Source organism: Thermobia domestica, chromosome 13, assembly GCF_964235325.1.
Source record: "Thermobia domestica chromosome 13, izTheDome1.hap1.1, whole genome shotgun sequence".
NCBI lineage: Eukaryota > Metazoa > Arthropoda > Insecta > Zygentoma > Lepismatidae > Thermobia > Thermobia domestica.
This window is the reverse complement of record NC_137466.1, coordinates 16,630,000-16,643,431: the sequence shown is the minus strand read 5'-3', so window position 1 is coordinate 16,643,431 and position 13,432 is coordinate 16,630,000. Positions and strand designations below refer to the sequence as shown.

General features: G+C 39.4%; 1 protein-coding gene across 1 annotated transcript in view; it reads right to left on the bottom strand.

Annotated features, from left to right (window-relative positions):
• Window positions 1–13,432, bottom strand: part of LOC145669136 (pancreatic triacylglycerol lipase-like) — a 68,171-nt gene that overhangs the window by 41,085 nt on the left and 13,654 nt on the right. Inside the window, exons 3-4 of the mRNA XM_081737480.1 lie at window positions 12,991–13,163; window positions 10,043–10,171 (exon numbers count right to left, since the gene is read on the bottom strand). Coding sequence (XP_081593606.1) covers window positions 10,043–10,171; window positions 12,991–13,163 — 302 coding nt within the window. The remainder of the gene's footprint in view (window positions 1–10,042; window positions 10,172–12,990; window positions 13,164–13,432) is intronic.

The following is a 13,432-nucleotide window of genomic DNA, read 5'->3' as shown; positions in this document are numbered from 1 at the left end:
TGACACTTTCATTAGTGATCACTTGCTAATTCAGCTACCATTGTATGTGGGCCGGGAGTCAGCGGGGAGTGGGGATACCGTAACATGTAAAAGTAATACAAAATGACCGATATTAGTGTCAAATCCATACTTTTCGCGGTCGCTGAGATGAATGGTGACACTTTCATTAGTGATCACTTGCAAATTCAGCTACCATTGTATGCGGACCGAGAATCAGCGGGGAGGGGAGGATATACCGAGACATGTAAAAGTAATCCAAAATAATCGATTTAGTCTCAGATCCATAGTTTTCGCGGTCGCGGAAATGAGGGTAATACTTCCACAGGCCTTGACTTCCATGCGAAGAATGGGTATATTTGTCTAATATATATCTACATCTATCTATCTATCTATATATATATATATATATATATATATATATATATATATATATATATATATATATATATATATATATATATATTGATATCTATCTATCTATCTATCTATCTATCTATATATATATATATATATATATATATATATATATATATATATATATATATATATTGATCAAAAAAATTAGGGAATCAGATGAAAACACATGTAAAACTTCTTACGAATAATGTGAGAACACTGTATCTTGTCCAGTTCAGATTAAAATCCTGAAGGCCCAACGTGCAAACGAACCGTTTGAAACATCTGTGCACGTGATCAGTGACGTGGCGCTAACAGATATCATTTTGTAGTGTGGCGCTGCCAATACATTCCAGCTCCAGGATACCTTTGTTTTCATTGTGTTTAGTGCGTCACAAATCTACGTAGTGAAATTGCGCAACAACGTGATTTGCCAGAATCGTTGGCATGGCGAGCTGTCGGCAGGTTGGAAACTGGTCAGTTACAGCGGGAGGTGTTACATGCCATAGGAGTGGCACAAAGTGTGATTTCCCGATTGTGGTATCGATTACAAACAACTTGAAGTGTTCGAAGAAGACAAAGACAGAGCCGTCCACTAGCAACCAAAGCCAGAGACGATCGTTATCTCTTGTTAACAGCCCGTCAAAACCGGCGTCAGAATACAACTCTGCTCCCGCAAGCCTTCCGAACAACAACAGGACGCACAATATCTACCCAAACGGTCCGCAATCGCCTTCGAGAAGGTGGTCTCTACGCACGTAGGCCTATGGTTTGTGTCCCATCAACTGTACGACACTGTGTTGATCGAAGAACGTAGGCGGAGGAACATCGTGGATGGGGACGCAATGAATGGGTCAATGTTTTGTTCTCTGACGAATCTCGAATCAGTGTGGAGCCTGATAATCGACGTGTTTTCATCTGGAGAGATTGTGGAACACGACAGATTCCCATGTTTGTGCGAGAAAGATCCCAGTATCATGGTGGTGGACTGATGGTGTGGGCAGGAATCAGCATTGGTGAGCGTACTGAGCTCCACATCATCCGAAATGGCTCTTTGAGGGCTCTCAGATATAGGGATGAGATTATGAAAACTCTTGCTCTTCCCTATGCTGGTGCCATTGGTGATTCGTTCCTTTTCATGGATGACAATACTCGTCCTCACAGAGCTCGGTTAGTGGATGAGATGCTGGATGCTGAGGGTATCGCTCGGATGAAGTGGCTAGCATGCTCTCCGGATCTCATTCCAATTGAGCATGTCTGGAATATGCATGGCAACGAATTGCCGCTAGGCCAGTAAATCCATTAACCATTCCAGAGCTGGAAGTCGCTCTTCTGGATGAGTGGCACAACATTCCCCAAGAACTCATCGATAATCTGATTGAATCCATGCCACGCAGGTGCAAGGCTCTGTTGGCTATTCGAAGTGATCATATGACATATTAAGGAACAATCAGTGTTGTTGCCTTGCCTGTTTGTGAGCAGTGCGAGAGGTACACACATAACCGTCTTGTGTCATGAGCCATGTGAACAAGGTTTTCCGTGCCCCAACACCAGTATGTGCCCCATTTTTCTAGTGTATCTTAAAGCATTCCTTTTTGTAAGATATATATGAGTCAAACACAAGCTTATTCATACACTATCTTAAGGTCTTGTGTGATGTTTCAGCTGAACCCCTAATTTTTTTGAGAATTATATACAGTATAGTGGCGGATCCAGGATATGATCAAGGGAGGGGCTAAACCATAGTTTGCAGTTTTATCCAGTGTAAAGCAGGATTGAAGCCCATTTTATGCAGTGTATACTTGAGTGTGAAGAGAGGGGGGCGATAACCCCCTTGGATCCGGCTCTGTGTGTATATATGTATATATATCTACCTATATATACATACATGATCGAAAATGGCCTCGAATCCATACTCGCTGAGATGAACAGAAGATGCCGTTTAAATCCACAAATTCAGCCCCATCAGTACTCTAAGGGGGATGGTGACATGTAAAGATAATTGAAAATTATCGGTATTAATGTCAAATTCATAGTTTTGGGGCTTCACAACTTCATTGGGGACAGTTTTGGTGCCCTTTGCGTCCAAAATGAAACGTATTCTCCCCGTGCGAAGAACGGATATTCTGCTAGTCTGTAATAATAACTAACGGAAGTTTCACTTAATATATTTCTCGCTGCACAAATTTACTCACTTGTGCGGTATATGTGTGTAAAGTAGAACTAAAACCTGTTGCTTTAAGTATTTTTCCGTTAGCGAAATACATTGCATATATAGTAGGACGTCGATAATCCTAACGTCAAAAATCCGAACGCGGTCCCTAGAAGCTTTTTACATTTTGTCTTAACGCGAGAAACCAACAATATCGTGTCCATCGACGTTATGTGAAGTCAGTGTTTTTACAAAAGTTCATTTATATGTAATTGTTCGTCATGTATTTTTATTTTTATTTTTTTTTATTAGGCCTATAAATTTTAAGTGTGACTTACAAGAACAGTGTTATTTAGAGTACAAGCACGTTCTTCAGAAACATTAAATGTAAGTAGCCTTACGTACGGTATTGTAATTACTGTATGTACTGAATAACCACTGTATCAATAGAAGAACATACCGTACAGTATATGTAAGCCTAAATGGCATTTTCTTGGTCATTTTCGAAAATCCGAACAATTTGAAAATCCGAACTACCTGTGGTCCCAATTAGTTCGAATTTTCGACTTCCCACTGTATATGTTGCAGACATGTTACAGCAAGTAAGATTACTAGCATCAGGCCAACAAATAGTTTTTAAACTATATTTTCCTGTTTTTGCCAATATTTCCGAACAAATGATTTTTTTCTAATGGTTTCAAAATTTCCGGAATTTTACATACAACAATGAAGATATCTCTATGAAATATGTTTGATTTAACATATTAACTAAAATGATTCTGTGATTAGCAAAAATGATGATTCTGATAATACCCAAATATTCCGTTTTTTCCCCAGCTCGGGAAAACCGTAAAAAACTGTTTTTTTACCCAAAATTTCTGTTTTTTTTTCACAGACCTTTACAACACTAGTCTGAACACACGGTGCACCGAACACTCCTACCGATGGCGAATGTTAACCCCACGACATCGGCAACTACAACTGAAATGAATACGTTACCATCGCCACTAGAGCTTGGCACAATGGCAGAGCGTTGCATTATCTGATGAATCCCGATATCATCTTCATCATGACGATGTGAGGGTGCGAATCCGTCGTGTTTCAAGCGAACAGCTCCTTGACATCTGTACTGGGGGGCGGAGACAAACTGGCTGCGGCTTAATTATTATCTGGGGAACATTCAGGTGAGCATCCATGTGTCTATTGGAGCTCGAGGAAGGCACCATGACGACCGAGGCGTCACACGCTGCTTGCAGACTACGTACATCCCTTCATGACGGCCATGTTTCTCATCGGTAGTGGCATTTTTCGACAAGATAATGCACCATGTCACAAGGCCAGGAGTGTGATGGAGTGGTTCGAGGAACACAGGAGCGAGTCCCAAGTGCAAACTCTCCGGATCTGAACCCAATCGATCACATCTGGGATGTGATTGAACGTGACCTGAGGGCGCATCACCCCCTCCCCGGAATTTACGGGAATTAGATTACCTGTGTGTGCATATGTGGTGCCAACTCTCTCCAGCGACCCACCGAGGAACATTGCGACCACGCCAAGACGCGTTGCCGTTGTTATTCGTGCCAAAAGGTGGACATACTAACAATTAGGTAGATAGTCATAATGGTCTGGCTGATGTGTGTGTATATTTTAACTCATATATTTTGTCTCGACTCGAATTTCGAGACGTCTCGACTCGAATTCGAGTCGAGTCGAGACAGAGACTGTCGAATCGAGACACGAGTCGAGACAGCAACATATTTTCGAGTCGAGACACGAGTCGAGACAACATTTTCTCGAGTCGAGTCGAGACAGGCTTAAATCTCGACTCGACTCGACTCGAATGCATCCCTATTTATTTCTAAATAAATTTATATATATTAGGACATTACGATCTTTACGATCGTAATCATATGTAGAGGAGAGGAAATTGCACAATGAATTATAGACATTAGTTAAAGTACTGTAGTTAGGTTGCACGATTATGAGGGAATGAGTGAGATAGTGATGAGATGAGGTGCAGTTAGACGACACAACACATAGGATAGTGTTAATGGACAGATGCCGATTAGTCTTTTCGCTTGGGGACAACTCCAAGCATTAATGATGGACGGTGGGAAGCCCTGTTAGTGACAGAGAAGTTACTGTGCAGAAGATGAGGGTATTATATGCGATGAAGGGTGATCGAGAAGAAATGGTCTGGTGAGTGGAAGATCTGGATGATTTGGTGGTAAGGAATAATGATACATCGTGAAGAGAAGGGAGAGGGATGAATGAGTGATGGGATGAGCGATATGAAAATTGGTGTGTGCATTGATGGTATCTACGGTTTGACTCTGTATGCAATTCTAAGTGCGTGACGTTCGAGAACTTTAAGTTTTTGATAATATGAGAGGGGTGCCGAGACCCAAGCAGGATGTCCATAAGTAAGCACCGGCCGAAGAAGGACTTTATAAGTGTTTAAGAGTAGCTCTGCAGAAAGACCCCAAGTGGTGCCAGTAAGACATTTTAAGAGATTAAGTCTATTGTATGCCTTCGTGGTGATGTCCTGGAGATGAACTTTCCATGTGAGGTGCCTATCTAAAGTGAGTCCTAAGTATTTAACGGTGTTAGAGATTGTAAGACGGGTGTCGTGAACGGTGATCTGAAGTAAGTTTGGATTACGGTGAATTTTAGAGCGTTTCTTAGGAGGAAGAAAGACTATAGTTTGGGTTTTAGCGGCATTGATCTTTAGTCGCCATTTATCGCACCAGAGAACAACCGCGTCTATTGCTGGTTGTAAGGCTTTGTTGATTTGGTGTATAGTGCGGCCAGTTCCCAGAAATGCTGTATCATCAGCGTATTGAAATAAGTGAACATGTTGAGGGAGTGGAGGCATGTCGGCTACATAAATTAGATATAATAAAGGTGATAGCGAAGAGCTTTGAGGTATACCTGAGTGCAGAAAGATGGGATAAGAGGACTGTTGGTTTGTGTGAACATAAGCAAGGCGGCCGAACAAGAAATTATAAATAAAACGGATATATGCGATGGGAAGGAGAAAGTTGAGCAGTTTTGAAAGCAGACCTTGATGCCATACTTTACCAAATGTCTTCTCTAAATCAAAGAGTACCAGACAAGATGGCTTAGCGGTATTATACTGATCATGGATGTAGTTGAGGAGACGCAGAAGCTGATCGTTGATGCTGAACTATGGGCGAAAGCCTGCTTGATGGTGTGATAAGAGATGGTAATGAGAAAGATGAACATGAAGGCGTTTGACAAGGATTTTCTCGAGGATTTTTGTAAAGACTGGAGTGAGTTGTATCGGCCGGTAGGATGAAACGTTAGCAGGAGGTTTATTGGGTTTAAGAAACACGAGAACTTTGGATGTTTTCCAATGAGCGGGTACATAGCCGGTGCGGAGGATAAAGGTGTAAATGAGGGCGAGAAGGGTGAGCAGAAGTGGTGAACTTTCTTTAACATGTCGATAGGAAATGTTTTCAATTCCAGGAGCAGTATTGCGTTTATGATTGATGCCATGAGTGATTTCTGTGATAGTGATGGGGGTAGTGAGTGCTTTATGAGTGGGTAGGTTGTGTGCCACGTTGGGTTGAAGATGTGATGAATTGAAGTTGAAATGGTTTACAGGATGATCATAAAAATGCCGGGCGGATGGTAGAAGTGTGAAGACCTCCTGTAAGTAGGAAGCAAAAGCGTTAGCCTTTTCGCGGTCTGTGTGTAATGCCTGATCGAGAGTTAGAATAGGATATGAGGTTTTAGTAAATTTACCAGCTAATGTGTTGAAACGTTTCCCATATTGTGAAGGATGCGAGGTGGTAGAAAGGGTATTGCAAGTTTTAATCCACTGTCGTAATTTGTATGCTCGAAGGTAATTACAGACTGTGCAATGGAGGGCTCTATGATGCTGAAGAGCTTCACGGTTGCCAGTGCGAATGCATTTCTTATAAAACTGACGGGAACGTTTAATCAGATGAAGGTAGTGAGGAGGGAGTTTAGGACGATGAGGTGAATATGTGGTATGAGGGATGAACTGGTCGGATGAAAGTTGTATATGAGTGGTGATAGAGGCGAGAGTGGAGTATAATTCATCTTCAGTAGAAGGGGGAGTGATTGCTGACAGGGCATTGGTTAAGTAGGTTCGGTAGTTGGACCAGTCCGCTTTATCATAGCGAGGGATCAGTTGTGGAGGCGGCGGGTCAGAGATAGGAGGAGTGGAAACTTTTAGAGTGAGTTTAATGGGCACATGGTCACTACCGAGAGGTTCGAGGATGTCGATGATGATGCGGTGGGAAAGTGATGAAGATGTGATAGCTATGCCAGGAGTAGTGTTAGAGTCGGGACGGGTTGGTTTTGGAAGTGGATGGATGATGCCTGTAGTAGAAGTATTAATGAAATGGTGAAAAGCTGCTTTATCTCTGTCTGAGCGGCTATGTATGTTAATATCAGCTAAGATCAGGTAATGTCGGAAATGATTAGAAATATATTGGAAGAATGATAGAGGAATTTGATGACCTGGTCGAACATAGATGGTTGCGACTGTGACACAGAAGGATTTGTAATAAAGAGTTATGATTAGATGTTCAGGAATGTTGGTAAGAGATAGAGAATGGATACTATACGGTATGTGAGAGGAAAATCCTACGCCGCCATTGGCTCGTCTTGCAGGAAGGTTGTTATAGTGTCTAATTAGTTGATAGCCAGGAAGTTTGCAACGGAGTTTGATAGTGAGATGGGTTTCATTAAGAAAGAATGTGTTAACCTGTTCCTCATGTAGGACTTGTTCAAAGATGAGTTTATGAGTTAAGAGTGAGCGGATGTTGAGAAATAGAAATATAAGTGCCATAGTTAAATCCATGAGCAATATGAAGTTAAACAGTTGTTGCGAGTGGAGATGCATGAAAGTGTACGTACGGGCCATTGTAGGTTGCGTGAAAATCGACTTGAAAGATGTTGCGAGCTGCGTGCTGTACGTGTTGTAACATTAATGGGCGTGCGAAAGGATGAACGTTTTGAAGAATGAAGGTGACAAAGGCTAATAATTGATGAATGGAAACAGAATGATCGGGCTCTGATGATGTGTCGACTGTTAGATTTTGAGAATCATGAGTTCGCAGCAGTACCACAAGTTCTGGTTTGTCTTCTTCAGGAGCAGGTCGAGATTTACACTTGTGGCTGTACGTCGGATGTGTGCGTTCATGACAGGTGTTGCAAGTTGGAGCTTGTTGCAAATTCGGACAGCTGTTCGTAGGATGAGGTCCAGTACAATATCCACATTTGAGTTGATTGGTGCAGCGGTGAGTAGGATGCACGTTGTATTCCTGACAGCGTTCACATCTGAGAGGAAGTGGTCGTAGTGAGCGGGATGGTTCAACTCTATGCTTCTTGAAAATGAAGGCACCGTTATCCAGAAGGTCGTTGATAGTATCCTGGGAGTTGGTCAGAATTCGAACCATGTAGGTAGGTCCCTGATTGTTGCTAATCCAGATGCATTTTTTAAAGGTGTAGCCTTCTTCTCGTAGTTCAGCCTCTATTTCTTCATCGGTTATGGACAGGTCAACTCCTCGTACCACGACGGACATGGTGGGTGGCTGACGTGGTGGCGGTGGTTGCTTGTAGCGGCTGCTGGTGAAATAAGTTAAGGTTGCAGTTTTCCCGAAGATTTCAAAACTGTGCTTGTCTCTGATGGCTTTTGCGAAGTTAGCCAATTTTGATTTGATGATGAATCCATTTCGTCTTTCCACTCCATATGTGAAATCTCGGAGCGTGGACGATACTTGAGGAGTTGCTGGAGCAAAAGCTTATAATTCCTGTACTTTGGATCATAGTTTTGCAGTAGGAAGCTGTAGATAGACTGCAGAGGAGGAAAACCTTCGTCGATGATAAGCCGTTTGGAATCAGCGTCGGAGCTTGAGATGCTATGTGCGTCGGTATGTTTCTTCTTGGATGGTGGTGAACTAGTTGATGGTGCTAGGTTGTGCCCGTGGATTGGAGAACGAGAACGCTCAGGACTTGGGTAGGTGGACGTCTTATCACGGTGATTTCTCCGCTTCTCGATCATCTTCAGAGGTGGTAGAGGAGGTTGTCCAGTATCCATGAAGCGATGAAGATAACCGATCTGAAGCAGGACCCACGAGTATGGGATGAAGATGAAAATGAAAATGAGGTTCAAAATATGCACCACTTGTGCACTTTAGCTAGCTTCCACTTGGGAGAATTCCTCAACCTCTTGCAGTCTCTCGCCCGCAACTGTGTTCGGATCACCGTGCGTCCACACGTATGCGATAAATACAGCCTACAGCCTGGACTTGGCAACAATGCCTCACTACAAGAGCTGTACTACGCCAGCTGGGAAAGTATACGATTAAAAGCGCCTGAGCTCCAACCTATAACTTTAGCTTTCAAATCTTTCATTTACGGTTATGTGTGGTTTAACAGAGACAAACATTTTAAGTATTTCTACTTTAAATAGTCTAAATTAGTTAACTATATCTTTCTCATAAAGTTTATGATATAAAATTATTTTTCAAATTTCTGGTGTATTTTAATAAGCCTTCTCTAAAATCAATGCTTGTGAGTTGTGCTTCCATCTTCCGAGTTCTTTTTAAACTATGTTTATATGTTTGTGGCCTTCCTTTTGACAATGAGATCTCGGAAACTACAGGCTCTAGAAAGATAACGTTTTCACTGATCGATTGGAAATTTTGCGTAGATTGTCCATTTCTAATTGAATATTTAAAAAAAAACATGGCCCTTATTTCTTTATTACATTTTTTTAAGGGTACACTGGAAGCTTTGAAATTAAAAAAAAAAGCAAAGCATCATATCCTATGTGTTATACATTCCAACACCACAATGTTGTATATTGGGGTTGTATATGTCTCAGGCGTTTGTTCCATGGTCAAATAATAGTGAAAAAGGAAGGATAACCATTTCTCGAGTCTTAAGATAAATCTTTATTTTTTGAGTGTTTTACCCAATGAACACCACATATAACTGACATTATAATTAATTGTATATGTAATGTATTTGCTTATTACATACTGCATGCAAGAAGAAAACACTGATCACATGAATTAGAAAGGAGGTTCCAACGGGAAGTAGGCTCAAATCTTGCAAACGGTGACAAATATTGAAAAAAATAATCAAAAAAATCTCCTTTTTATGGTACCCCTTGCCTATTTTTACCAAGACGTCTTTCACTTGTGTCTTTAAAGGGACATGTACAGATATTGTGAGGAATGACAAGGAGATTCCTGCTCATATGTTGGTGTGTCGATGCGCTGTGAAGAGAGCGCAGGTTCAGCTAGTTTCATTTAAATTTATAGAAAGTTAGTTTAGTATTTACAATTTACATAATATTCTCCTTTATGCTTATCTTGAGCCTCCTGAGCCTTTCTGGTTAAGACGGTGACTTCAAGTAAGTTCCAAACCAAATTAAAAAGAAAGAAAATTGAGATTGTAAATTTAATTTTCTTTCTAACAAATAATACTTACTTTAGCTTTTGTGTCAACAAGATTTGCGTACGGCATTCCTTTTCGTCCTACGTAACCATGAATTATAACTTTCAATGGCAAACTTGCATCAAAATCTTTTACATATTGTAGGCGTGCAGCTATTTCTCTCTGAAACAAAACATAAAGTACATGTGATTGATGTGTGGACAATGGATGAAAGAAATTAAAAATTATTGAGTTAATTTGTAACTTAAAATTAATATCACTCATGTAGTGAATTCATTAAAATGAAAATTAAAAAAAATATTTTGCACTGTAAAGTTATTTAATTGTAAATTTAATGTCTACGTGTACCATTCTTCGTAATAGCAATAGGGAGTAAGAGCTGTTGTTTCAAAATCAAAACTAGGCCTATTTAAACGTACGATTAAATATTTAATTGAGCCGTAATAGGGTAATTGATAAGGCATCTACTTGCCATCTAGGAGGGCATCCTGGGTTCCATTCCCGTTGCAAGCGGGGATTTTTCTCGTCCTAGCCTCGTTCCAATGCAGTTCTATGTTCACCAAGAATGTTTGAAATGTTTTCCTGAAGAAATAACCCTGGCTAGCAAGGAACTGGCCCTACATCACCTCCTTCTGCGAAGTCAAGAAAATATGAAGCTGTTATCTCCAAATCCAGCCCTTTAGAACGTGTCGTGTGCGAATGGAGAAAGGCCATTATTCTACTTAAACATCTAATGATTTGATGCATGGGCCTGTCTCCATTCTTGAACTTTTACAGAGCCACGTGAGTATGTGATACATGCCAACATTAAACTACGAAGTCGAGATTCTTCGATTTAATTCCAGGGCATCTGAGCTTTTGGTGAACAACATCGTCTCGGCGAATTATTTTATTCTTTTTTTGTTTCTTCCCTTAGTTTTACTTCCCAATCCTCCATGGTTATTCATACCCATTTGCCATTCGTTTCATTTATCCTATAGGGCTTATACGACTGAATACGAAGTCTCGTAAGAAAATTGAACGCTTGTCTTAGTAACAATCCTCATTCTCTTTTTATCCCTTTTCCTAGATGAAACATCTAAAAACACAGAAACATGTGTTTAATTTATTTTCAATGAAAAGTGTAAATACCGAATTTCGTGTCACTAACGTTCCAAAATATTGATTTCATATTATAATTGTAACCCGAAAACCATTTTCTTCCCTGCTAAAACAAGGGTATAATTACGTATTTTAGATGAGAAATTCTAATATCAAATTTTGTGTCTAAACTTAAGAAATTCAAAGATATATAAATCTTATTATAATAATTATAATGTCATCTCTTTTTTCTTCCCTTCTACGTCAAATAAAAAAAACGTTGAAACACAGGTCTAATTATTTAAAATGACGAGTCCAAACACCAAATTTCTCGTCTCTAACATTACAAGCTTCTGAGATATAGACATATTGTTATAATAATTGCAATCCCTACCCCTTCTATTTTCCCCATAATTTTATCTTCTTGTAGGTAAAACATCAAGAAATGCTTAAACACGTGTCTAATTATTGTAAATAATAAGCCCATATAGCAAATTTTATGTCTCTAATCTTGAGACATTAGATTTAGACATGGATATTTTAATACAATAATTTCCACCCGTATTTCATTCTTCTCCATCATTTTTTAAAAATTCTTCCTTAATGGTATCTTATGTCACAAATCCTATGCACTATTCAATTTTGAAGTTTCTAGCTTAATCTCTTTGGCCTGTGCTTTGATCAGTCAATTAGTATCAGTCACCCAGGATTTCTTCCTTTATAGCTATACAGTAATTTCATTATGTACACACCTTAACTGGAGTCTATTGTGTGTTCTCTAACTCTTTGCGGTACGGAGAAATATATATATTTTTTTCATACCCCCATGTTCCATGCGAAAAATAATTCTTTAGTAAATATAAACCACATGTATTTTTGAATGTATTAGACCCTATAAAATGCAGTGATAATATATTTGATCATAGTTTATAATTATTGGCGCCAAAATGGGGTGATGCATTTATTGAATCACTGTGCAACAACACTAATGCCTTTCCATAAACATGATACACTTTATCTAAAACTAAATCTTTAAAATAACACGAATTACTATGTGTTATATATTATGTATTGTGTAATAAATAGAACGCATATGACGTCACGCCGTTCCCGCTGAGCTATCTTTGTTCATTATAATTTCTTTTTGGAAGTGGGAGGACGCCAAAGTTAATTTTACGAAGTGGGAGGACGGCATCTCTCTGCGATCCGCCTCATTTTACCCCTGTACCTATGTATGAAATACATATAAAAATATTTTCTCTGAAAACTTAAGACTTTTGTTAGAAACTAAATTTTCTGAGGTAGGACTGCGCCCTCTGAGCTCCCTCAGGATTACATCATTGGTGTTATTGTATTCTATCATTTTCTTAATACCATCAATGAAAATATTACACGTAACTTGCGACGTATGAGAAACACACGTTCAAATAACCAATATCCTTTTTATCGGCTTGTTGCACAGTGATGCAGCGTTTGCATCACAACAAATAGCATTAAAAAAAAACACGAATTTAAGTCGGGTAACCTCTACATCACCTGCACTACATCCCAACAATCTAAAATACAAGAACTCATAGACAAAATACATAAATTAACATGCTTACCAATAACATTACCAATTTAATTATCACCGTATTCACTTGCGTGCAAACAGAAGCATAACAGAATCACAATATTATTTATGATTTCAGTTGGAATAGTAGTCTGAAGAAGGAAGTGATATACTTCCGAAACTGTAACATTTCTAATTAATTTATAATAAAGATTATAGACAGCCTTGTAAGAAAGTTGTATTTAGTTTGTGTACCTGATTTTATGTATGCTTATGAATATAACAAAAGTTTCATTTAAGAAATACGAACACTTGTATTATCTTAAATGTTAATAAAACAATGGCTTACCGGGGATCTTCCAGGGGAATATAGTTTATACCTTGGGGCAATTATATCATACTTATGGGGATAATCTATCGGGAATTCCTTGTTGTCCCATTCTGGGACACATTTGCTCCCTATTTCTACGTAGCATCGGTCTGGTTGTCTGTCCGGGTCATCTGGATGTTGGTGTTGGAATTCTAAAATTTAAAAAAAATACCCGCTTAAATATTATAACGTAAATTGCTATAGTCAACATAGGACATACAATACAGCACAATAGTGTGTGATACAAACTTCAGTTAAGTTGGTCTATAGCTAAGTTCCTATGAATTGCTTATTAAAATCAGGTAAGTAGACTTGGGGCTTGGAACATAGCTATCCTGAAAACCATAACGCAACGAGAAAGATAACTTGCGCGTGATAATCAGGACTGCACTGAGAAAAATCCGTTCTCCGGACAGCGGTA